General features: G+C 43.1%; 1 protein-coding gene across 2 annotated transcripts in view; it reads right to left on the bottom strand.

The window, feature by feature from the left end:
• MAST4 (microtubule associated serine/threonine kinase family member 4) overlaps positions 1-17,493 on the bottom strand; it is a 313,910-nt gene extending 296,417 nt beyond the window's left edge. Inside the window, exon 1 of one of the 2 annotated variants that reach the window (XM_076361644.1) lies at positions 17,266-17,493. In XM_076361644.1, the coding sequence (XP_076217759.1) occupies positions 17,266-17,493 (228 nt within the window). The remainder of the gene's footprint in view (positions 1-17,265) is intronic. The other variant, XM_076361652.1, reaches the window with a different exon arrangement.
• Positions 17,494-27,429: the final 9,936 nt, after the last annotated feature.

Here is a 27,429-nt window from a genome sequence, read left to right as displayed (position 1 = left end):
GTAGAACAGATGGCAGTAGTTCGCACAAATAGCAGTTTGGCCCCACCATGAAGTTTGCACACTTACCATATGTGCTGAAATGCATTCCACACACAGCCATACGCTACCCTTTAGCATGCATAAAAGGAGACAAGTACCACCATCCTAAACCTCAGGTGACATACATACTGGGTAAGTCTTAATCTGAGGATACTGAATAAAGACAACAAAAAAAGAAAACAACTAGTATATTTGGGCAGGCAGAGAACAGACATACAAGGAAGAAAAGCAAAAGCTCAAAGTCAGTCAGTGGGCATCAATATACCTTCTCAAATGGTGAGACTAAATTTGGCAAGGTAATCAAGCTGAGAACTCAAATTTTATAAGCTGCCTTTTTTGTTTGTTTTCTTTTTACAGGTATTCTCTTTGCAACGCAAAAGAGAAGTTCCTGGAAAAATCTTTAGTTCAGCTGTTAGATTGACAGATGCCCAACGTCTCAAAGAACCAAAGTGTCTCCTCAACTAGAAATTGCTTGAACAGATGAAATTGTGCAAACTACTATCCCTTTCTTGTGACAGTCTTGAGGCCACTGCACAGATGTCCAGCCAACAATCCTTGCAAGAGAATTCTGGGAATTCCTGCAGTTAGGTCACATACAAAGGGAAAAGGGAAAAATCTGTCCATTTTAACTCCTGCAGTCAAAAACCAGTGACAATAGTAAATAATCTTAAAGTAACAGAAACCCAGAATAGCAGCAGTACCAGAGTGCTGGTACTCAGCAGTAGCAACAGTTACTTCAGTAGGTTCTTGCAGGAGCAGCCCACCAATGTCACTATTTGGGGTCAGCAAATTTCATTCATGCAGCGGACTTTTAGTGCACAAGCTTTTTTACCATACGCCATTCTTACTCCCAAGAACACTATGTCCTTACAGTAACAAGACAGTTACTCCATCTAGTATGCTAAAAAATTTGGATGTTGCATTTGGACATTAGTATCAACTGACCATTCCTCAGGAGCCTTCCTCCGCTGCATTAACTGAGGAAAAATATTTATCAGCTGTCAACAGATTTTGATCAGTAGTTTCCCATGCTCTCCTATGCCCTGTTTTCAACGAAAGCATAACTTGTCAGAGGAAAAAATAGCAGCATAGATTTCAATATCTGTATTGTTGCCAAGTACTAAAATGTGACTGACTTACATTCAAAATCCATCATCCTCCTGTAGCACAGTGAATATAGACAATTGATGCATTCCTCCATGGTGTACATACCACAAAACCACTGCCAGACAGAAAGGAGAAAGTGTTTTGATCCAGACTGTGGGACTACAGGAGAATGAACAAGGTCTCCCTAGAAGTGTAATGCCACTATAAGAGACTTGCATGCCTGGCAGCTCTTTAGCAGAGCAATTATTAATACAGAGGTGTTATGCTAATCCACATTCTGGAAAGTAATTATACAGCACACAAAATAGCTCTAAAAATTAACAAAAAAAAACACAAAAAACAAGCAAAACCCACAACCCTCTTCAGACTCCCATGGTTTGTTTTTTTCAGGTCACTGGTGCATCCACAGACACACAGCTTTAAACAGTTTGAAAGCAAGATGTCTGCTAGCTCCAGCATTTCCTCTGCTCAAAGATCTTCTTTATGGGTACATAGGTAAGAACTCACTACTGACATTGCAGATAAAGTAGCAGTGTTCCACGGAAATCATTAAATTAGGCCAACGCAAATAAGCCAACTATTCTTTTTCTTCTCTGTTTTTAAGTAGCCAGGCTACCTCTTACTTTACTTGCAAAACCTCTTCACCTGTATAATATTTAAACAAAGACATCAACTTTAGCCGGATGCTCACTGAACACACACCTCTGAAATAGAAGCCTCGTGACAAGAATTTTATTGCTTAGAAAAGACCTTACATGATTTTTCTAAAGCAACATGCATTGGTGGCTGAGCTAAGGCAAGAACCACCACTCATAGAAAAGTAGCAAAAACTAGTTTGGGGAAATAAACTAAAAATACAGGGGGGGGCGATGGTGGGCAGGAATCGATCTCTACAAAAATCAGTGTAGAGTCTTAAACCTATACCAGGGCTATAACACAGCTGATAAATCAGCCATGCTAGTAAGCGCTCGAGGCTGAAGCCAGGCACACACAGAGTAACAAAATGAAGGCAGCAAATCACAACTCCAGGTGCATGTCCGCATATATTCATCATACCACAGGAACATGGAATTGAACCATCAAACTGGACAATCTCAGGCCAGCGTGCTGCACACCACCACAGACAACCTCAATATCGGTCCCGCACTGCAGGTCCCTTAGCTTAGCAGTGCAATATTATTTCAAACCTGCCCCTACCCTTGTGCAGACAGCCCATTTTATAATCAACAGAACAATGGAAAAAGCAATGGGTTTCTTGTGCCTTTCCTGAGAGCGCACCTGTTAGGAAAAAAACCTTAATCCAATTAGGCCTGGAATTTTCAATCTTTCATATAAAACAACAGCATGATTCCAGCCTCCATGCAACTCAAAACCTAAACTCACATACAACTATTCATTAAAGAGACTGATTGATTTAAGATGACCAAAAGGTTTTAAAACTTTGGCAATTAGAAGACCTGTGAATCCAGCGTCAGAACAGGCAAACCCTCAATTTTAACACGGTAAAAGGCTTTTTCTTGGCAATCTTTCTTCATAAAGCTAAAAGTACTATTAAAAAAATGTTTTGATTAATGCTACCTTCCCCTGCCACATACTCCTACTCTTAAGATACTTACAACATCCACCTTTCACAAATTCCACATATTTTTACAAAAATATTTATTGAAATAAAAGGGTACACTACAAATACTGATTTGATTTTTAAAGACTTCTCAACTGACTCCATTTACTAACCTAATCTTGTCCCCTTGTAGTAGAAAACAAAGTTACACCTCTACCTAGATGAACAAACAGGCAGCAGTGAGGCTGCAGTAGTAACTGGGAGAGTAGATAGTGTCAGATAATCTAATTTTTTCAAGCTCTCTTTTAATTTAAGTATTGCATCTTATCCATAGACTTATTTTAGGTTCTTCCTAAATAAAAATCAAATGGTCTTACTTTTCCACACAGTAAACCCACTTTGGAGATGCACACAGTTCAAATGTAACTTTATATTATGAAATCAGTATCAGTGTTACTGCTTACACTTACCAGTTTTCAAACTGCAGATTTTTCTTCTTATGAGATGACAACTGACAGGTATACATACCCTGTAGCGCTACAGCGACAGCTGTTAAAGCTCCATACCTGAACCCACTTACGTTCAGCTCTACAGACCTCAGCAGCAGCAGTACCCACTTCACTATATACATTCAGCAACTTCAGGGGGAAAAGAGCTAGAAACATTTTATGCATAACTTAAGTGGCCTTCTAAAAACACTGTTGCATAAAGAAATCATGCACAGCTCTCCCCTAAAGGAGCAGCGACATGACTGCATACCTATTGCAAATAACCCAGCCCTTATGGACCCGCTCTGTGTTTCAATGGAAGAGCTGCGTTCATTTGGAAACCAACATCAACGGCCACTCCCAACAGCTCTACAGACAAGACAATGCCTCGTTTCACTTTTACTGTTCATAAGGTATGCAGATATTACTATGAGTTTCAATTAATTTCTAGGCATTGTTACATGGCAAGACCACCAGGCACATTTAGAGAAAACGTAAGCTTATAGCTGAGAAGCCAAGAACCCAGCATCAGTTACCAGAGGTGATGTTTGAAGTGTTAAATGCACTTAACTGTAAACCTACTGTGAGCTTATAAAGCTGCATTCAGGAAAGAAAAAAAAGTTCACTTGCAAACTGAGCAGAGTTCTGGATGCCAACCTGTGTCAGCTAAAAGTGCGTGGAGCTACACCTACCTAAATGCATGTAACAACTATTTTTCAGACAATTTCCATTTAGAAAGTTTTTGAAATGCGTTATATACATAAATTAAGGACTGTGGTGGCCTTGGCCAGCTGCCAGCCACCCACTCAGCAGCTCTCTCACTCACCCTCCTCAGTAGGACAGGGGAGAAAATAAGATGGAAAAGCTCGTGGGTCAAGATAAAGACAGGGAGATCCCTTACCAATTACTGTCACGGGCAAAAAGGCTCAATTTGGGGGAAATTAATTTAGTTTATTGCCAATTAAAATAGAGTTGGCTAGTGAGAAACAAAGACTAATTAAAACCACCCCTTCCCTTTTCCCAAGCTCAACTTCACTCCTTCATTCCCAACCCCTCTACCTCTTCCCCGTTGAGCAGCGCAGGGGGATGAGGAATGAAGGCTGGAGTCAGACCGCAACAGCTCCTCTCTGCCACTCCCTCCTCACACTTTTCGCCTGCTCCAGTGTGAGTCCTTCCCACAGGGCACAGTCCTTCACAAACTGCTCCAGCACAGATCCCCTCCACACGCTGCGGTCCTTCAGGATAAACCTGCTCCAGCATGGGCTCTCCATGGGCTGCAGCTTCCTTCAGCAAACATCCACCTGCCCCGGCATGGGGCCCTCCACGGGCTGCAGAGTGTATATCTGGTCCAGTGTGGTCTCCTCCACAGGCTGCAGGGTGGATATTTGTTCTAGTGTGGTCTCCTCCAGGGGAATCTCTGCTCTGGCACCTGGAGTACCTTCTCTCCCACCTCCTTGTCCCACCTTGCTGTTCACAAGGCTGTTTCTCACACTTTTTTCCCCTCTACATTCCTCACTGCCATCCAGCATTTTGCCCTTTCTTAAATACACTTTCCCGAAGGTGCCACCATCTTGGCTGAGGGGCTCAGCTGTGCCCTGTGGTGGGTCCACTGGAGCCGGCTGTGAGGCACAGGGCACCCCCAGCCTCTCCTCACAGAGGATGCCCCTGCAGCCCCCCGCTGCCAGCACCTGGGCACCCACACCCAGTACAACTGTACTTGCTGAAGGGAAACAAGAACATCCGAGAAGGACTTCACTGAGAAAAGATGCACTTACTGAACCACACCAAATACGATGGATTTACACAAGTGTGCATGAGCACCAAACCTGGATTCCAGCTTTAGAGAGCCGAGGAAGGCAGACAGCTCACCATTTTGCAAGGTGAGACAGATTTTTATTTTTGTTTATAGACACTCTCAGCAAACTGGGCCTGCAGCCATCAAGACCAGACTCTGCAAAGCCACCCTTCAGTCACTAACAGCGCAGGCCAGAGAAGCGGAAAGGAAAAACAGAACTTGATTTTTTTGACAGCTTCAGCCAGATTCAACAAAACCTCAAAAAACACCAGCATTACATCTATCTGTAACCAACAGCCAAGTAACGAAGGTTTGACTCAGCTGTGTTATCTACATCCAACACTGGATGTAGATGGTTTGCCTCATAACATTTTACATGGGCTTACATTTCATGTCTGCACATCAACATAAAAACACTTACAGGATAATCGCCACTGGGTAAGAGCACTCAAGTAATGCAAGATGAGTACAATATAGTAAACCAGACAGTGCTAGTTTTGATAAAGTCTGATTATAAAAGCTCTCCAAGTGCTTTAGTGGTTAGTTGTGTAGTGTGTGCTACAACTCCAAACACCCAGGAGCTGTGCTGAAGTGATCAGCAGGATATAGCACACCTCTCAGAGACTTCAGAAGGCCTTCTACCACTTCACCTGTGAATGTAGTCACCAGAATTATTTTAAGTGCTACGTCTGTAGGAAAAAGCCTTCAAAGTTAATTCCCCCACACTTTTACTTATATTATTTGGATCTTTAAAAAAATGTGTTTGTTTATGCTTATAAAAATCTTGCAGGAAGAGAAGAGTCATAGTTATCCTAACACTAAAGGAAATGAATACAGCTATACATTTTTACATACAACTTCTGTCAATATAGGCTCCGTAATATCTAAAACAAATTCAAGAAGCTTCTTCTGAAGGTTTCTGGTACGTAAGTATCATTAACCCATTAACTGAACACCAAATATCTCCTACACGCATGCACCAAAACTGCATGGTTTCAGTGGAGTCCTTAAACCTTGGAACCTAGCTTTAGAGTAAAAAAAAAAAATATCTATTGCTATGGGAATGTCTTTTGCCCACAGGTTTATTTAAGCAGCTTAACTGGCTTTATTTGGATGCTATCTGAACAAGCACAGACATTGCACCGTTATCAATACCAAACTGCAGGATACATCTGTTAGCAGTACCATCAGAGACAAAAACAGGCCAAGCCATTCTACTTGACCACACCCCCTAAAGTACAGGGAAGACTACTTACTTTTTCCATGCTTATTTATGTACTTATAACATCTTTAAGGATTACAGTCATATGCAATGGTATTGCTTTGTCCCCTAGGAGACAGGCAAATCTGTTTAGAATCTGTTTAGAAGTGACTATATCTCAACATAGGGAAGAAGCTGCCAAGGAGAACTGCATATAGGAAGAATTAAGGCAGACGGAAACCACAGCCTTAGCCAGGCAAGACATCTAGGAGGTGGATTACCAAACTAAAATCTAAACAGAAAGGATTAACACACCAACCACCTGTTAATTCTCTCATGAAAGCACATTACCTCAACAATAATCAATGAGGAACAGAGGGATTAACAACTAATGAAAACCACCACACCCAGCCAGAAATTTCAACTGAAATGATTTTATGTTTACAGTATAACCAAAGCTGCAACTGCAGCTCTTGCAGACACACTCAACTTAAGCTTATCTAGAAAAAACAGTTCATGAATCAACAGCTGTATGAAGCTCAACACACACTAGAAAAACCTGGCAAGGCACCAAGAACTTCAGGTGGCTAAACTGGGCTGATCTGGGAGCAACACCATTAGCACCCAAGCCAGCAAGACTCCTACCGCCCTCCTGACAAGCCCTGAAGCATACCCGCACCATAACGGTGCAATGTCTGTGCTTGTTCAGATAGCATACAGGAGCTGGGTAAGCTCCTGTACAACTGGCAGTGTACCAGGCCATCACCCCCTGGGATCGGACTAGAGCTGAAGTCAGCTCCCCCGAAACACATACAACGTGAACACTGCCCTCAACAGTAGCCGTTTCACCCCGCAAATCCATTCCCCTTCCATTGTGCTACTTGCTTACGTAGGCAAGGCTCTTTCTGCTGCCTTGTTCATTTTGTAGGAACGAGATTTCTGTGAAAAGTCTTTCTTCATATCAGGCTCATCATCAGACAACCATAGGATCCTTTTCCAGAAGCTGCACACAAGAAGTATTAGTGTCAAAATAACTTTTCTGCAACACAATCTAAAGCTCCCATATGGAAAGAATTAAAGGAAAGGCATTAATGTAATTATGGGTAGGTCACTAGCATTAGTTTGTTTATAACAATAGCAGGGTTTTTTGTTTGTTTTAAAGAAATTCAAGAAAGCATGCAAAATTTCAGTAACTGCAACTAGCTACAGGTGACACACTAGCACACACTTACTTTGAAAAACGTTCCCAACTTGTCCTGGATGAGAGCCCAGGTCCTCAGAGGTATTTAGTTTGCTAATTCCAATTCTGTCTTTGTTTTCCAGTGACAGATCTATGACTTAATATATCTACATTTGTCATCTGCCGTTTCTGCAATTTACTTTTTTCCTAATTTAATTACCATGCCAAAAAACACTACTTATGAGCGTTGTATTGGGAAAGTAGACCTGCAATGAAAAGTGCTTTAGCTCCTACAGCTATAAAACCTGTCTCTACCTGCTTGTAAGTCACCAGGGCGCATATAGTTGTGAGGCTATTTGTCTGTTGTGCAGAAGGTACAACGCCACAGTTCTTTGCACAGCTGCTCTCTTAGGTAGCATGCAGGTGAGGTAATGCAGGGCTGTAACAGCAGGCCTTGCACCTCCCAGCTGTTTGAGTGGTTACCTGTCGGCATACCAAAGTTCAGATGTACTCCTTTTCCTCACCCTCAAACAAGCTTACACCTAAAGTGCCTGATGGTGTGGCTTTAAGTTTTTTTACATATTTTTAACATACTTCTTCCTTCATTTTGTGTCTAGTGGCCTTGTTAACATAATGTTAATAGCAACATACTTAGAAGCATAAAGATTATTGAACACTATGGAGAAAGTTTTCCCCTACTGCACATCATTATACCTTAACAGAACCTCTCTCCTCCTTTCACACCCTTACCCTACCTTAACTCTCCTACTTTAACTGTAGGACCACTGCTGTCTGAATGTAACCCTTGAAGTTTCAGTTGCTTCAATTTTCAGCCACTAGTTATTACCTCTGATGAGAATTTAAAACTAAGCATGCTGAGTTTGGATGGAAGCAAACCAGAGGAGACCACAAAAACAGGTGCCAGGAGGGAAGGTATTACTCAGCAAAAAGTGATAGCATTGTAAACTACTATTGATATTCTTTAACTCATGTCTTCTTTCTGAGAAGACCAGATGCCATGCAACTAACTACCTTAACACGTACTCAGTGTGAGCATATATACGGTCTCTCAGCAGAATTCAGTGCAACCCTGAGCCCACGCTGTAATTCCAATACATGGTCTGTGGTTCAGCAAACTCAAGAACTCAATGAAACTCAAGAAAGTCAATGACTGTCACTGCTCTGCAATAACCAATAAATTATTTTTGTTTACCTCCTTGCTGTTTCAGCTAATCAGTCTGTAATTTTGACCCACTTTTACTAAAAGTATGTACTACCAATTCAATATGCAGTACTCTGCTGGCTGCAGGGCTGCTCCGAGGAAATCAATGGCATCTTTAACTTTGGAACATGTCCTCCAGTGGTGTAATGTGTTAACACCACCAGTATCTGAACAAATGGGAAGGGGAAGGAACCACTGATAACAGGTTAAAACACATTCAGAAGGTTTACATTAGCCCATCTACTTATCAAAACTAAAAAGACTCAATTGAGCTAAAGGTTTTTTAGACTTCTAAAGTCTAAAATTTCTTTAGACTTTTTGTAAACAATCTATTCTGTTAGCTAGCTCAGAACAAAACATATCAGGCACAATTTGCCCTGCCCTTCCCTGTCATGTACTATGCACAAAACCTGAAACACAGCATGAAAGACCATCTGAGACATTTTTGTTATATGGCCTGAATAGCAGCTTTACAATGAAAGCATCCACCGAGCCACAGCTACAGCATTATTATGTTCTAGTAAAAGTTTCCTGAGGTAACAATGAAAATCAAAGTAGCAGTTTAGTGCAGTAGTTCATCTGCTCCATTCACCCACAGCTCTCTTCCTCAGGATTGCAAGGCTATTAAAAACAATGGGATCATTAATAGTCCAGGTGCAATTAATTATACAGTCCCACTAGCATGGCAGCATGGCCTCACAAAGAAAGTTTGTCACTCGGTATATAAGCACTACCCTCTAGGAATTAAAAATAAATAAAAATTAAAAGGATATATTGCGATATACACAGTTGTTACAATAAAACACTGCAAAATGCATCTAATACACAAGTTTCTCTGCCAGGCAACAGGGAATTCATCTTTCTTAGCTATACAGGCTGCCATCCTATAATCAGTTATTTCCATCCACACTTAATCATTTTGGAAGAGGTTTTTGTAGCTTGCACATGGCTTCTTTCTTTTTTTGCTTCTCCTGAAAGTCACTTCCAGATCTGTTTGATCAGAAGAGCAAAACAATTTTCTCTTTCTAGTTCAAACTGTAGGTGATATTAGTTAAGAAAGAAAAAAGTATTGCATTCATCCCTGGTTCCCACTTGAAGTGTAGAGGTACTCAGTAAGGAAACCCCACGGCAAGGGCTACCAGGCTATTTATACAGCAGAACAGTTGAGCTTTAACCCTTGCCATACTTGTAATTCACCTCTGAAAGGCACAGATTCATCAGCTTAGTTACATTTGTACAGGAGGGCAAGGTATTCACCCCACCGCTCCCTGGCTGGAGCAGGACAGTGTTTCAGCTGGGAAGTTTGATGAGAGCATCCCTTTCAGCTAGGACAGGATAAGTAAAACTCCACTTGGCTCAGTAAACCAAAAGCTAAGACAGGTGTCTGGCTTGATTTCAAAGCGGAGTTTGTTTGCCACCACTCCCCCACGTTTTTCACCTTTTCAGCTAGCTTGTCCTCAAGTACCTGCACCTTTTTTCCTTCCCCTCTATCACTGCACAAAGAGCTACCAGCATTTCATCATTTTAAGCACAAGTCTCTCAGTCATACATCTTAAAACCCAATACCATCCAGCTATTAAAACCTTGTTTCAAGAAGAATTTTAAACTCCACAGCTGCAAGAGAAAAGCTGAAAACACACAAATCTGAAGGCTGAAGCAACAAATCGTAAAAATTGGGGGTTGAGGGGGTGGACTGCAGAGTATTTGAAGCCCACATCAGTGTTTTTAAAGGGGCTTAGCAATAGCATGCACAGTACTGCCTGTGATACCATAACACTGAGAAGCTCCCAACACAAGCTAGAATGCCACTATGCTTGGTACCGTACAAAAACAAACAAACAAAAAAAAACAGAAACAAAACAAAAAATACGAAGAATATTTGTTCTTCATCCTTTCCTCTTTCACTTACCAAACTATTAAAAAGACTGGTATTTCTCTCGAGTCACAGCCTGAACAGGTCATTTCCCAACCCAGCAGCAGAACAGGCAGAGCCTGCCTCACTGAAGTTCTTAATAACAAGCATCTGCATCCCTGTGTTGGGCATAAGAGAAAACCTTCAGCCTGGTGTCAGAGCAATTCTGTCTAAGGAAGCTTTAACAGAAAACTTTAAGGACTTTGTTCACATTACTGATTTTCTCAGATTCATTATACCCCTTTTTGTAAGTCCCAAAATTCTGCATTTCAGATTTTTGCCTCTAAAATAAGGGTAAATATCTTCTTCTCATGCCTTGTACAGAAGAGCATTGCTGGTTAATGTTTGCCAGCTCCAGGTAACCCAAATAGCAAGATCAGAAACCAAGTAATTGGTATGTATTAATGCTTCGGCATGGCAATCTTTGAGACTACAGTTGTGCTTCGGGGGTAGGTGGAGAGAGTGCATAATACACAACAAAACCAAAAGGAAAGTTACCATATTACATGGATTGTCACAGTAAAAGGCTATCTAGCTGCTACCTTGCTAGCTCGAGGATCTTCTCATCTGCACTGCACTTGACAGTGCTCATATTCTATGCCTCAGGACTCTTTTATCCCTTTCTGTAAACTCAACTTTACACAAGCTGTTACTGCTAGCAGAGCAGCCCCATCATATGGAGCTTCCTCATAGTACAAGAGTAGCACCCCATTGTTATGTTTACTGACATTCAATTCAAAGCAGCTTACATCTTGCCAAAATGCTGTCAACGGCAGCGGACTATGCTGGACTTAGGCTGTCCTCCCTCTACAGAGCTGCAGCTTTTCAGAAAAGACGTTTCTCTACATTTTATTTCACAGTTCAACATACAGATACTAAGGGATCCTGAAGATTAGCCTCAGGACTATGTCCTCCTGCCTATAAAATTTAAAGGGTGCAAAAGGCCCACTGAATCATTTTTGCAAATGCATTCAAATTTTCGTTTGAAGACTGTAATCATCAGATCCTCACCCACCTCCTTCCAGGAGGATTTTAAGTATCTAAATAGTTCCGGCAGATGAAAACAGATATGCAACTCAATGTATGAATCTGCATCTTCAGCTCCCACTTATTCCAAGTAAGAAGGGACATGCGGTAGTTACAGGCTTATTCATACTCACCAAGTGTCTTGAAAAGAAGCTCCAAAGAGGTGCAAACATTACCATTGCACAGCTAATGTAAAACCTCAGGCAACAGCACATAGCTGTATTAGATAAAGCCCTCAACCATGTGTCTCTCCTCACATGCATGCACCTTAAAGGCCTATCCTGCATGCAGAAAGCTTAAAGTAGGAGACAAACATTTTTTTTTTCATACTAAAAGCAAATCAAGAAAGCGTTTTACATGACTGTTGAAACAGCCCTACAGACTTAAAGTATTTAGCTTTATAGGTAACTTATAACAAACATATCTAAAAAACAAAAGCAATGCCGTTTCTCTGGCTCATGTGACACAAGAACAGTTTTGTGGCTACTCAGGGCTAGATAAGTGTTTATTCAATCCCACTGCAATCATTTTAACCCTCAGAAGTATACATTTTATGACTGCGTTACTATTCCTTAATATGGTCTAAGGATCACACTCTAGCAATTAGGCCATTCATCTTTAGGCAGCTGTAACATTCACGGTGTGCTACAACAGGGAATGATCCGTCACTGTCAGAGACAAGAAAGTCTGAAACAATTAAAAGAAAAATTTATCTCCCACATGGTCTAAGCATGTCCCATGGTTAGTGCTTCAGCAGGACAAGCAGAAGGGGAAAGAGAAAGGTAACAACAACATTACTACTGGTTAGGTCACTGTCATTTTGACAGAACTGCCACCATCTCCATTATACATGAATGCACACGTAAACACTGCCATCACTTCACACACTCTTTGCATACTTTATCCCAAAGCATTTTGATTTCTACCCCTCCCCCAAATTACACTACAGTTTTGTTGGGGTGAAGATCTGGCAGACAGTCTGTAATACTGGAGGTACTGTAGCTCTCTAGTGGACATGCTTAAGGACAAATGTGTGAAAGAACAGCTTTTAGAGCAACTCTTCACCTTGCTACAAGTACTTTCATGACAGAATCTTAGCTTCCCAGTAATTAATTCCCACCATACAGTCCTACTGAAGCCACAACAGATTGAACATAAACAGCAAGAAGGCAAATTCAGGCAAAGGAGTTAGAAGCAACAGAAAAAGCTTTTGTACTTCTCACTGTGCAGTAAAGCATCTTTTTTAATACATGATACACATCAACTAGGGAGTAGGAGAAAATGTAGAATAATCAACTTCAAAGGTCAGTGGACATTTTTCGTGAGAAATCCTGTCATTTCATGTTGCTTATCATCTTTTCAACACAAGACCAACTCTTACCAACTCTGATAGCCACTTCAGTGCCAAACATTTAATTTACAGAGCAAGAACTGAAGTTATTTGAGAACAAAATACCGTATTTCCCCCCCTTTTTTTTGTGGGTTGTTTTGTTTGAGGTTGGTTTTTGGGTTTTTTTTTTTAAAGCATCTAAAATAATGAAGAGGACTCACTATGGTAATTCCAAAGACACTGGCAGGTTCAGAAGCTTCTGGATCTATTTCAGACCAAGACAGCTGTGCTATAGGACAAAGTATTACTCTGTAAGACTGCTGATCCTCCCTGGTTTGCTAGTCTGCTCTGGTAAGCAATGCATATTCCCAGTCACTGTGACAAGGTTTGTAGAAAGATAAGCTCTTTCAGTAGGTCAGCTGACAGAGATGGAAAAGTCAGACAACTCCGAGCCAAAGAATTTAACCTTCAGATCCTTGAGATTACTGATATAGGCAAGGAATCCATATCTTGCCTTCATCCTCTTTTTAAGAAAAAAGATTAACCCAAGTGAGCTCTCACCTGCCCTCGTAAAACACTGACTAAGATTTGGAAGCCACCATCAAAAAAAGCATATCCCATGATGGACTGAAAGACTGCAAAACACTTTGAATGAGAGAAACTAATGCAGCCAATGACATTTGGTACCATTTGCCTCAATAAACCTCATAAAACATGTTTCCTGTTCACAGTCACTTTTTTTTTGCCAAAAGGAAGACTAGCGTAGAGAAAACAGAAATGCAACAGAAAGGAAAATGGGAGAATCCTGGGGTTTTTTGCATTTCCCCATAATCCCAGCCTGGTATTGACTACCCACAGACTGTAGAAGCAGCCAGATTACAACAGAAAACACGCTGTTGCCCAGCCTCGACTCCTCCCTTGACAGTCTGGAAAACACTCTTTCCAACAAGAAGAGTTCTAAAGAGAATACAAAATAATCCTTAAAAAACTAAACAACCATGCTGCATTAGGAAAGCGGTGAGCCATCTTCTATGTACTGTTTGCCTTGAGTGCCCTTCACCATGCAATCCCATCCTGCCTGCTTCTGTCAGCAGTTAGCCACTTGCCTCACAAGAGCATAGGCAAATAATCTGCTTGAATTCATTTGAGTTTCAGGTGTTTGCTATCCACAGCACTTCAATGCAGTGATGTTCCAGAAGCGAAGTACTTTCCACATGAAGTTAAAGCCATGTTTAATTCTCATGTGTCTAAGATCTCAAAGTAAGACATCAAAAACACTTTAGTAAATGATAGCCATAATCTTGCAAACTATCATTTGTTCTTGCTAACATGAAATGAGAGACTGCTTTTCTTTGGTTATTTTGTAATTTTTTTTTTTTTTAAGGTGAAGTTTATGGAACAGTAGGATGAAGTAATGATAATAGGAAGAAGAAGGAAAAAAAAAAAAGAAAAAGGAGTGATGTACCTTCTCTTCCCACCTTGATGCTCCCTTCCCCATTCACCTCCAGGAATTAACTCTTTCAGATGTGATACTCAGAAGACAAGTTATCAAGCTTTCATTTCTACTATTTAATTTCTGGACATAAAAGAAGCAGCCCTACTCTAAGTGACAGCATTAAGTTTCCTTCACTGAGCTGGGGAGACAAACCATTCTTTTTGGTAGAGTAGAAATGTTCACATCATTCTTCAGAAAGACATAAAACTCGTAATGGACCACAAACTGTGAAAGAGCAGTCTGGGCTATGTAAACAATAGCATCACTTGAGACACCTCTGAAATAATCTTTCTGTTCTAATCAGCTCTGGCAAGGCCTAAATCTGAGTACGGCATCCTGTTTTTTGATGTCACGCTTCAAGACAGATGTGACCAGCTGGAAAGAGTCCACAAGACAGCAATGAGAACGATCAGATGTCTGGAAACACATTCTATAAGGGAAGATTAAAGGCACTGGCATTGTTTAGTCTAAAGAAGAGGTCTAGGAGGAGACAAGATCAGAGTTGTCAACTGTGTCATACACAAGGCCACAGGAAAATAAATAGTTCTACTGGGACACCACCAGAAGTAGTAACACATATGGGAAAATATGCATGTTTTCTAATTACCCATTTACAGATTTAGTTTGAAAATATTTTTTATGTCATGGCTTTGAAGAATTTACTGACAGCTAAAGTAGCAGCAAGAGAGGTATCAGGACAATCTGTTTCACTGCTGTCTAAAGGATACTGAACAGCCGTGACAACAGATTCAATTCTGCCATGTTGGCAACAGCAACAAGGACAGGGCAAGAGGAGAAATGAAACCTGGAAGAGCAGGATCAAGCGCTGGGGATCCATAAAACCAAAAGAACTCAAACAGAACATTGCAGAGAACATAAAATTTTTTATTATTTTACAGTAATTAGATGGGATGTCAATGTAAAAATGGTATCTTCAAGCACTTCTCTCCATGTTACACTTTTGGCAGGTAACATGTAAAGAAAGTCTGAAATTATCTGTACATTCATCTCGGACCTTAGTCTTGCCTTTTTCCACTACCCTTAAAGGTTTCAGTGTGCAAGTAACATAGATGGTCTCTCAGTTTTAAATTAATATGCATTCATTTATTTCTGCACTCTAATGCATTGTGGTGTCCTTGCACAAAAAAATGATGATTATACAGATGGATTTGTCAGGTGGCTCTGCAGGTAGGCAGGAATTCAGCTGCAAGCACTGGCTACACCAAAATGGAAGGATGGGCAAAACCAAAGCACAAAAAACACAGACAAAAAGATTGGTTTCAGATAAGGACGGAATCTAGCAGAGGGGAATAAAGGGGAGGGAAGAAGGTTGCATATTCTAAGCCACACTTCCCACTACATTACCTTCCCTATACTTTCATCTCAAAAGGTGCCTGTAATTCACCTCCAAAGCACACATAGAAATAACCAGCCTTAACCAGAAGTTAACTGGTCTGCCAGCAGCTGTGAGTTCAGCTAACTGAACAGACAGCCTTTGTGTATTTCTACACAGTATTTTGCAGGCTTACCAACTGAGCACCAAACCAACTAGATACCACATAGCTGTGGTAAGCACAGCCCCCAGCCCACACGTACAAGACCTGCCGAGAAGCAGGATATATTACCTACCAGCGAGCACCATGCTAACAGCAGCTACAGAGCTCCTACGCAGCCCAATGAATAAAGCAACTCTATAAAAAAAAAAGAAAATGATGTGGATATATCCACATTCATTGTACTACTATCATAAACGCACTTCACTGTAAATAGATTCTACCCTTTGTGGGCTCATGCAGTTGAAACAGACCAGGAACCTGGTCCAAGTTTGAGTATTTAAAGAAAAAAAAAAGGGGGGGGGAGGGATAGAGGAAGTTATATTTAGATCCAATTCACCATGCTGTCCTACAGTTGTATCAATTCAACAGAGGAGGCATCAGGGAACGAAGGGGAAAACAGGAGCTACATAAACAAGCCATCACTGCGGAAGGAAACATTCCTGGCAACCACAGCTTAACTAGTTGCAAATAACTTCAGCCAGCGCTTCACAGACATTCCTCTAAAAATGCCAGCGTTTCCCAAAAAAAAGCTTTACGCATCCAGCCACATAAAGGCACAGAATAAAGAAACACCACCTAAGAGCAAATTAAAAAGTTGACCACACCAAAAGGCAAGTCAGCCACTCAACTAAGGCATACAAGAGATTATGTACAGAGACAAAGTAAAGCAGCAGCCAGACAAAACAATGCGCTTGGTTTGGGGGTCACGGCAAGAAACACCTTTAAGGAGTGCGAACCACTCAACAAAAAGGAGAAAAAAAGAAAGAAAAAAAAAATCAGTCTCAGACACAAAAGGGTCATTTACTGTAGCATAGAGGGGGTTTTGTTTTGTTTTTAAGAGTGCCGTTAGAAGGTATTGCAGCTATTATCAGGAGGGGAGGGAACAACACCCGTATCCGCGTATCGCGCTACTGATCTATCACCCACAGAGCTCCTCCATAATCCACAGCCTGTGATTAGCTCTCCCAAGAGGATTAGTGTAGTTTAGGGGTTTGCCCATCACTTCCGTCTGACACTGAAGAGTTTGCTTTAGAGCAACGCTAAAGGTGACACGCTAGAAAAAAAAACAAGGCTTCTTAAAACAAAAAATACCCCCTCCATACAAAAACCCCCAACCCTCAATACCGGCAGCCAGAAAGGGCGAGAGCCGGGGCAGCAGAAACAAAAACGCCCCGGGTTTAGCAGGGGAGATGACGGGAAGGGGCTGCACCCAGGTGGGCACGAAGCCGCTCCCCGCCGCGGGGGCCACCTCCGCCTCCCACTCCGGGCGGGCCGCCCCGGGCGGGTGCTGCCGGCGCGCCCCCGGTGCCTCCGGGCGGGAGAAGCAAGCGTCGCCGCCCCGGCCCCGCGCACCTCCTCATCCCGCTCCTCCAGCGAGGCGTCGTCCTCCGCCCGGCCGCCGGGGCTCGCGCGCTCCTCGCCCGGCCGCCGCCGCAGCCGCCCCGCCGCCGCCGCCCCGCCGCCGCCGGGCTCCCCCTCCTCGGAGAGAGTTTCCGAGCCGGAGGAGGAGCCGGAGCAAGAGGAGCCGACGTGGCCGGCGCCCCGCGGCCGCTCCGGAGCCGCCGAAACTTTCTCAGCCATGGCCGGGGGCTCAGAGCCGCGCCGCCCGCATGCCCCGCCGCCGGCACCTCGGTCCCCCCGCACCGCAGAGCGCAGCGTCGCGGCGGCAGCCGGGCCCGGGCGACCACCGCGCTCCCGGGCGGCGGGTGGTGCCTGCGGGCGGGGCGGGGCCGGGCCGGGCCGGGCGGAGCCAATGGCGCGGGGGGGGCGGGCCTGGCGCAGCGCGGCGGAGCGGAGCGGAGCGGAGAGCTGCGGGAGGGTGGCAGGTAACGGGGCGGGGCGGGGAGGGGAGGGGAGGGGAAGGGAAGGGAAGGGGCCGCCGCACCCGGCGGCTCCGGTGGCGGAGCGGTCTTAGGGCGGCGCGGGCAGCAGCGGGCTGGGTCTGCCTGCGGGCGAGGGGAGGGTGCGAGGGGCGGGGGATCCCTCACGCTGCCCCTCGCCGCGAGCGGAGGCAGGGCTACCTCCTGCGGCGAAGCCGCGGCGCCCCGGGCTGGCGGTCCCTGCCCCCGGCAGCCCGGTCCCGCCGCCTGCCCCGGTCGAGGGAGGCGGCCGGCGGCATGCCGCGGTGCGGAGAGGGCAGCGCGGTCTGCCAGCGCCCGAGGCCGACCGGGATCGCCCCGCCGAGCGCAGCGAGCGCACCGCCCGGCGGGGCGGGGGGACGGCGGGCCACGCTCCGCTCCGCTCCAGGACGATGCCGCGGGGTTAAGTAGGGGCAGGTATTTCACATGACAATAGGGTTTTCTACGCCCCTCTCTTCCTTTAAAAAGGAGCTATCAGCGGTTTATCGCAGCGGCTTTGCCAGCTTCGTATCGTTTTCAAAAGGCTACAGCCGCCTAGTTATCATCTTGCAGCAAACAAAGTCCTTTGGGGTGTTTGACTTTGAAACGGGCATTGACACTGGGATTTGTGGCCAGGCTTTCAGAGGCATTGAAACCAAAGCAGATCACAGGAGTTATGCACCTTGAAAGCGCTTGCAAATCCTCCTAGACAACTCCTTCATCTTTAAGGACCTAAATGGCTTTTAAACCTAGTTGCCCTGTCAATTTTTAAAATATTCTTTTAAAATACTCTTTTGAAAATATTCTTTTTTTGTCCTGAGGTGTCTATAATGATAATATAGGTCTTAATCTGATGTACTAGTATTATATATAAAATATATACCTATATACACCAGAGCCTTATTTGCTTATGCCTGTACAGCCCAGGGTCCCCTGGGCTAATCCAGTTGTGGAATCAAAACAGATTAAGCACTTTGGTAATGAATAAAGTCCCACAGCATCACTATAGAGTAGATATCATCTCCATTTCATAGAAAAAGAAATGTGAGCACAGACCAGTTATTGATGTGCTCTAATTAACACAGTACATAGATACTGAAAGTAGGAACCAGAATGCACGTCTCCCCTTTTTCAGATTTGTAATTTGACCAGTTTACCCAGTATTCCCAGATGGTAAATGGAAAAAGCTTTTTTTTTAAAATGTTATAATGACTATATGGATTATCAGATTAACAGTGGAAGGAAAAATAACTATATAAAATTCATAGAATCATAGAATAGTTTGGGTTGGAAGGGACTTCTAAAGGTCATCTCATCCAACCCCCCTGTCGTGGGCAGGGACATCTTCAACTAGATCAGGTTGCTCAGAGCCCCGTCCAGCCTGACTTTGAATGTTTCCAGGGATGGGGCATCCACCACCTCTCTGGGCAACCTCTGCCAGTGCTTCACCACCCTCAGCGTAAAGAATTTCTTCCTTATATCTAGCCTAAATCTACCCCCCTTTAGTTTAAAGCCATTCCCCCTTGTCCTGTCGCAACAGGCCCTGCTAGAAAGTTTGCCACCATCTTTCTTGTAAGCCCCCTTTAAGTACTGATAGGCTGCAATAAGGTCTCCCCAAAGCCTTCTCTTCTCTAGGCTGAACAACCCCAACTCTCTCAGCCTTTCTTGATAGGAGAGGTGTTCCATCCCCCTGATCATTTTCGTGGCCCTCTTCTGGACCTGCTCCAACAGGTCCGTGTCTTTCTTATGCTGAGGGCTCCAGAGCTGGACTCAGGACTCCAGGTGGGGTCTCACCAGAGCAGAGTAGAGGGGCAGAATCACCTCCCTCAACCTGCTGGCCACCCTTCTTTTGATGCAGCCCAGGACACGACTGGCCTTCTGCGCTGCAAGCGCACGTTGCTGGCTCCTGTCCAGCTTTTCATCCACCAGTACCCCCAAGTCCTTCTCGGCAGGGCTGCTCTCAATCCCTTCACCCCCCAGCCTGTATTGATACCAGGGGTTGTCCCGACCCAGGTGCAGGACCTTGCACTTGGCCTTGTTGAACCTCCTGAGGTTCACACAGGCCCACTTCTCGAGCTTGTCCAGGTCCCTCTGGATGGCATCCCGTCCCTCTGGCATGTCGACCGCACCGCTCAGCTTGGTGTCATCTGCAAACTTGCTGAGGGTGCACTCTCCAAATCTCAGTCCTTCTCTGCTTTGAACAAGCTATTAAAGCTGGATATTAGGTTGTAACAATGCTCATAGTGCTCACAATGTTCTCTGTGTTTTTTTGTCAGTACTTAGATCAGGCCCTTAAAATGCCTAGAAGTTAATTTATTGGGGAAGAGGATGATACTGGTCACTGGGGACACAATTTGACCCAGAAATTTGCCTATACCAACATTTAATGATAAGGAAACATGAAATATATGCAGAAAACTAATTTTGGCTAAATGAATTATACACATACACTAGTCCAAACCTAACTATAATAATTTTAACTAATCGGAGAAAAGAGTTCCTCCCTACTACTCCAGGTTCTGCACACGAACTCTTGTATCTCCAAAACCTGGACTTACTCATAATTCCCAAGTCCTCAGATTTTAAAGCCAAACCTTGCCCAGTCAGATTCTGCCCCTGGTTTAGTGTCATTCTCATAGCAGAACGACTGGCTTAATTTCCTACCTGGGAATTCGCAATGTGTAAGAAAATTGCCAGGTGGTGAAAAGCAACATTGCAGATCTTCGTCACTTCCTTTTCTTTCTCTTACTGCTTGAGATGAGACTGGAAAAATAGAGCTTTGCCAAAATGCTTCTACACTTCAGTTATTATCAGCTGCCAGAACAGCCCCTGTAATCTGGGGACAGCAAGACATATATTAGAATAGTCACCAAACTGCTCTAATTTATGCCATAAATTGAAATTTGAGAAGACACTCAAGATTTATTATATCACCCCAGAGTTACAGAAGACAAGTGACAGTATTGTTCTGCTCTGGCCTATAGACTATGCCAGATCACGTGCTCTGCTAACATTATCTTACACAAACAGAAGAGGGGTGCTATGCTGCCTATAGTTGCTAAAAGGGAGCTAAAGCTAAAAGCAGCAAAGATAGAAGTTTACATCATTTTCCATCCTGGGAAAAGCGCTGTTGCTTGCACTTCACTGTCACAAATCAGTGATGTACTTTGTGGCAAAACACTGAATACCTGGCATGACTTGAGAAGATCATTTTGAAAACATTTTTTAAGATGTCCATATTTAATAAGCTTTGAGCACCTCTTGTCAGGCATTGGATTGATTTGGTGGAGAGTAGGGAGAGAACTGTGTAGCTCAGAGTGGTCCAACCTCAGCTACAGCAGGAGCCAGTCTCAGCTTTGGGAACATTCACCGTTCACACGCTTTTTTCTGCCTGTACATTTACAAGCAGCCATCCCCTGATCTGCTCAACCTTCCCTTTCTGTCCTCCTCCAGTACACACAGCAGTCACCCACTCTGCGCTGCACAGCCGCAGCAGGCTACTCCTACCCCACTGCTGCTCTTTCCCTCTCCTGCCTCCGCACCTTAGGCAAGGAATTGTCCCTTTCCTCCCTTTCCTTCCAGCAGGATCATACCTCCTCTTCACACGCTGTGGTCAGCACTGCACAAATTGAAAGTAAAACACAATCTTCACATAATTTGTAATTAAGGAAAACAGTCCTATGGTTTGGTACAGCTGTTCACTGTGTGCACTACTCAGTGCTCTCATGTCAGCTAATTGAAAACAAAATACAAGAAAATAAATAAAATGCATCTCAAAACTCCCTGGTTATATACCCGGTTGTTAATGCTTGGGAAACGCTTACACTCTGTGTGGTCTTGAAGGACTGGAAGAATGACTGGCTAACAGATTTATTGACAAGTTTGGCACAAGGTTGCCAGGTGTAAGGGAAACACTGGAAAAAAGCATGAAGAGGTGTAGAATTATGGTCAGTAAATCATAGCTATACATGAGACAGCATGAAAAGACACATAAGAAGATAATGATTGGTTTTGTAATTGGGCCTTGAAGATAAGGATCAGGGTCTTTACCAAGAAATGATAGTGAGGAATCAAAGGAGAAGATACATGGTAAAAATGACAGCCAAAGAAAGTGAACATTGCCCCAGTGTATTGAATAAACCAGAGAAAAGTCAGAGGGAAAGAGTATGCAACTCAAGACAAAATTAAAGGAGGTGGAACAAGGGTTTTAGCAGGGCAAACTATATCCCATGTTAGAGCTTTAATGGGTCAAATGCAAAAAGCAGAGTTTTGTAGTGGCTATTGCACCAGTTTTATGACATTAGTTGTCTTCAAATAATTGTCTTTTTGAACTAGGCAGTGTTCCATCAAATTCTTTTTTATATTGCTTAGAATATTCTTCTTCCCCTTTGATTCTGCATATTTAGGCAAAAGTCAACATCTGCAAGAAGCAGTTTTCAAAACACACTGATAGAGTGGGGTTAGCACCTGAGAAAATCCCTAGACAAGACTGACAGACCTGGCAAATGCAAGGCTCTGCAAATAATACAGTTACAGTACCGGCAACAACAGTGCTCTGCTTCCCTGTCTGCATAGTAAATGCGCATTAAGCCTGACCTGGAAGAACCACTTCTTTGGATGAGGAAGTCTCCATGCTTACTCAGTTCTTGCCCTCCCTGTTGAGACTGCCAACAGCATTGCCAATTAGTGCCAATCCTGAGAGCAAATTGTAGTATGAATAGGCCTTTCGATTTTTAATTGCAGACTTTTGCACTGGTGGTGTATAAATGTTTCATTAGCGCACTCCTTTCTGTAAGAGGTGGTTCATTCACTCATATTTCTGCCTTACCTCTGGGAAAAAAAGCTGTCTACCTGAAGTACTAGCAGAAAATGGGCAAACAGGAACTTGTACTTTTGAGTGTTCCTCCCAGCTCTACCAGTAAACTCTGGAATCGAGAGTCTTTTCTTGGGAATCTGGATTTATTGAAAATACATATTACAGTGCCATAAAGACCACATTAAATTTTTACCTGATGTGCTTTATCTCTACACTCGCTCTCTAGCAATATCCAAGATCAGGAATTCAAAAGCTTTTATTTGGTGGGGTACAACCCACTGGTGTTAGTGACAGGAATACCCACTAATGCCAACTCTAGTGGTAGGTTGGAAGTGGGTAAAACAATGCATAGTGGCAACTCTTATCTCTGGGCCGGAGCAGGCACCACTAAACATACAGCATGGTTTGGAGGTCCTTTCTTCTTATCTCTGAGGGTCTCCTTAGACCTTAGGGTAAGATGAATTTCCTACTTCAGAGTAAGCAGAACCCACTTCATTCCTTCCCAGGAGAATCAATTCTGAGACTCTCTCTCACCATTAAAGAGCTTTTTTGACAATGAATGTGAAGCACATTTTACTTTCCATAGCACTTGCGGAGCATGAAGCAAGGGCATTTGAACATGCTGATTAGCTTCAGATCCTCTCAAAAGGCTTTAACAGGCTGGCCATGTTATGTTATAAATGCTAGCAACAATAGGTATATGTGTGAACAGAAATATCCCATTCAAGTCAGTGGAACATGTAATAAACCTGAGAAAAATATAGCATATCATCTATTAATTGAATACGTTACCAGATGTAAGGTGTCTCTGCCAAGGGAGGAAAAACAGCTAGTGTAGGCCTCCACCTGCTGCAGGTGCTTTTATCAAGTCCAAGTAGTGCCACCATCTTGTCAGGTAGAGATGTGATCAGGACTAAACAGAGTAATTGCTAAAGGCATTTTTCCTGATTACTGGCACTTGAGGAGCTGCATGAACACTGCATGAATCACTGTCAGGAGACCTGCAGAAAATCACGCTTAGAGGAAACCTCTGGCAAATGTCTACACTCTGACATTTACATTTCTGATACCTTCAGGGTAAAAAACAAGAATTCTGCTCAACACTCTTCAGGCCTTTATATATCACAGATCATCAGGAGGTTGTACAGGAAGACGGGAAAGCATAACCCCCTTTTCAGGTCTCCCTCAAGGCATTGCTGTGGGGTTATACCACTCTGACTAAGTATCAGAAACCCCTGCCCTCAGTTTCAGGCAGATTCAAGGAGGTTGTGAGGCTGCGTGCTGGCAGGGACAAGTAGAAGTGATACCGTCTTAATGTGACTTCAGACTTGGAAGTGTACTGCCAGCACATTGTGCAAAGTTTTTGCACAAGTCTGCTGACAGAGGTGCTAGGTTTCTTGATGAATAACCCTTGAGCAAGGAGCCTTCTACAAATTCTCCCTCACCTTCACAACATCTGTGTATCACAGACCTATAGCAATGCGCCAGCAGCAGGGAAGAGCAGTGTGAGCTTGGCACCGGCCTGTTACCAACTGGCATATAACAGGGAAGTTACTCGTTCTGAGAGCTCTGTTCCCAAATTCACATTCTGCTTTATGAGGTCTGTTTTTCATAAAAAATTCAAAGTCAATGTTATAACACTTATAAAATTATGGAAAAACTGTTGCTTCTCACAACACATTTTAACAAAGGTTATCACTGTTCCTTCACAGTGCTGTAACTGTCGAAGTAGGAAGGAGATGATAGGCTCTCATTTTATCATGCAGTATCCTAGTGCCCAGTCATGAGCTCTTACACAGAACAGACAGACAGGTAGAGATGATCCAGACTCAGGATGGAAAGTCGAGATAACCAAAGCTCCAGCTGCAGATACAGTGGGGAGAAGAGAGGAGCTCTGAGACCCTTCCCGCACTGTGGTTATGCAGCCAGCGTCATGGTCTCACTGAGACACGTAGTCAGCTATGGACTGCTAAATATAATCTAGACCTGCATGGCTGCATCCTATGATGCATTCTGGTCACTATTTTCAGCATTCCCAAACCATGTTTTAACCTTTAACTGAACAGAGAGAAAGTAAACCTAATTTACACCTGCACCCTGAGAACTGCTGGATTTTCCATGCTCCAGGGTGTATTGGACTTCCCTGGACAAGTTCAGATGCCCTCAATTGTCTACACAGCATCCTTTCCTTAAATGTTAAGGCCCTAGTTGACAGTGTTAGTATGGGCTGCAAAGTTTGTGGAGAGAAATCCTCCTCGGCAAATGTTAGCCAGAGCCTCTTGGAAAAACAACATGAAAATGGGGAGTGAATATGAGATCCAGTGATTGCCCTGAACTGTCAAACTCTCCAAAGCTCCATGGCAACAACTGAGGCAGAAACAGGTTTGAGGCAGCCTACGAGGTTTCTGTAAGCTCTGCCTGCCTGCCTGCCCTCTTCCCAGGCCTCACAGTTCCTAAATAGAGCAGGCACAGTGTTTGGGGAAAAGCTGTGATTTTCTCTGAGAAATGAACTATTGTGTGGGAGCCCTAAAAATGGTGCCACAGTATGTACATGCTATAGTTTTGTTTGTGCAGACATTCTTGCTCACAGAAAGAGTAAAAGCTAAGTCCCCATTGTACATGTAAATAGGATTAATATTCTGAGTTTCACCCTCCGATCTCTCTCCCATTAATACCTAGGGTAATCTTCTCCCAAACTTAAAATGTCCTGACTCTAAAGCTAGGAAGGCATTACATGCTTAAGAAGATGCATTCAATTTTTAGTGTATATACCTTATGTGTAAAGTAAAATATTTGAAGGCTAATTTTTACTTGCTCTGTCTACCGGAATTAGAAAACAGTTTTGTTTTTTTCAAAGTATTGCTTTACTTTTTTTTTGCTGTAAGATTTTAATAGCAAAAATGACATCTTTTGTGGCCTACTTCCCATTTTTGAAGTAAAATCATATGACATAGGGATTTAGTTTTCTTTATTCTATTATTCTTATTTTTTGTTGACTATATTTGGGTCCTACCATATATCAAAACTGAGTTCTGTATTTCCGGGGGGAGACTGAATAGGGCGGAAATTCATTGTTGTAACCATCATCCTCACTATGATATAAGCTCTTATGTGAGAGGAAGGTTTCCTGAAGATGACTGAATTCTCCGTTACTTTATCTCAGGAAGCTTGTTCCTGTCAAGAGGGATGCTTGGGTTCCAGATCTTGCAGATCTTTGCCCAGGCTTTATGCATAGTATGAGATAAGGGGTAAGTACAAACTCAGTAGATTCTACATCAAAATTTGGTCTTTATTTCATCTGTGGCTTGATAGACTAATTACATCAATAGTACTGTTCTGTGACCATTGGTATACTTAGCTGAAAATACTACCTAAAGCATACATTTTTCAACTTTTATTCTATGTTGTATTTGTCTGATTGGCAGTTTCATACTAGGACAGTTAGGTCTAAAAATAAGTATTTTAAAGTAGTGTTTTTGGAGCTGAAGTTGACAAATCCATATTCTTAGATTCACTTACTGCCAAAATTTCAGTGCTATTTATACCAGTAACTGCCAGTTAAAAACTCCACTTAATAGGGATGTAGGAAACTCAACTTATCCAAACATTGCACTTTGTCCGGCACTCTATCCAGCAGGGATAGAGTTAATTTCCTTCCTAGTAGCTGGTACAGTGCTGTGGTTTGGATTTAGGACGACAACGAAGTTGATAACACACCGATGTTTCAGTTGTTGCTGAGCAGTGCTTACACTAGTCAAGGACTTTTCAGCTTCCCATGCTCTACCGACTGAGAAGGCTGGAGGTGCACAAGAAGCTGGGAGGGGGCACAGCCAGGACAGCTGACCCAAACTGACCAAAGGGACATTCCATACCATGTGACGTCATGCTCAGCATATGAAGCTGGGGGAAGAAGAAGGAAGGGGGTGGACATTCAGAGTGATGGCGTTTGTCTTCCCAAGTCACCGTTTCGCGTGATGGAGCCCTGCTTTCCTGGAGATGGCTGAACACCTGCCTGCCCATGGGAAGGAGTGAATGAATTCCTTGTTCTGCTTTGCTTCCGTGCACGGCTTTTGCTTTCCTTATTAAACTGTCTTTATCTCAACCCACGAGTTTTCTCACTTTTACCCTTCCGATTCTCTCCCCCATCCCACTGGGGGGGAGCGAGCAAGTGGCTGTGTGGGGCTTAGTTGCCAGCTGAGGTTAAACCACAACACACTTTTAAAACTCAAATGTCTCATTTTTATGTTCCAGATTGGAAGTAGTGGTCAACACTTAAAAAAGCAAATGCCTAAAGTCAGATTCCTAAACATATACAAAGGATCCTTAAAGGCCACTTACAAATCTGAAACCAGGTTAACTTTCTGTAGGGAGCTAATTTGAGGCAGCTAGCTGTGAAAATAATAGACATATTGTTGCTCATCTGGCCAATAGGAATTGTGGAAAAGATAAAGGGCAAGTGCCAGATAGCTTCCTAGCCAAGGAGATCATTCTAGATTCTGGAAACCCACCCAACCTGTCAAATGTATTAAGGAAACAAGTTTTTCTCCCAGGCAAAAATGAGTAAGACCTTCAAAATGAGATTAATAATAATGATGATGTATTTTGATAATAATAAAGTATTTTGAAGTAATGCAAGATTTTTATGTATAAATGCAGTTTTCTACAGTTGATGTAATAATTCAGCAGTTTTGATGGCAACAGCACAGAGCAAATTTGCACTTTCTCAATATGCTATTATCTCTTATCTTTTCCAAGCAACTCTCTCTAAATACTGTTTTTTGTGCTCCAAATTATCTTTGCATATGTGACATTTCATCTTTCTAGCCTGTTTATGGCAACAATGTAATAAACTTGAAGTGCTTA

This window comes from Aptenodytes patagonicus, chromosome Z (genome assembly GCF_965638725.1).
Source record: "Aptenodytes patagonicus chromosome Z, bAptPat1.pri.cur, whole genome shotgun sequence".
NCBI lineage: Eukaryota > Metazoa > Chordata > Aves > Sphenisciformes > Spheniscidae > Aptenodytes > Aptenodytes patagonicus.
This window is presented reverse-complemented; position numbering and strand designations above follow the sequence as displayed.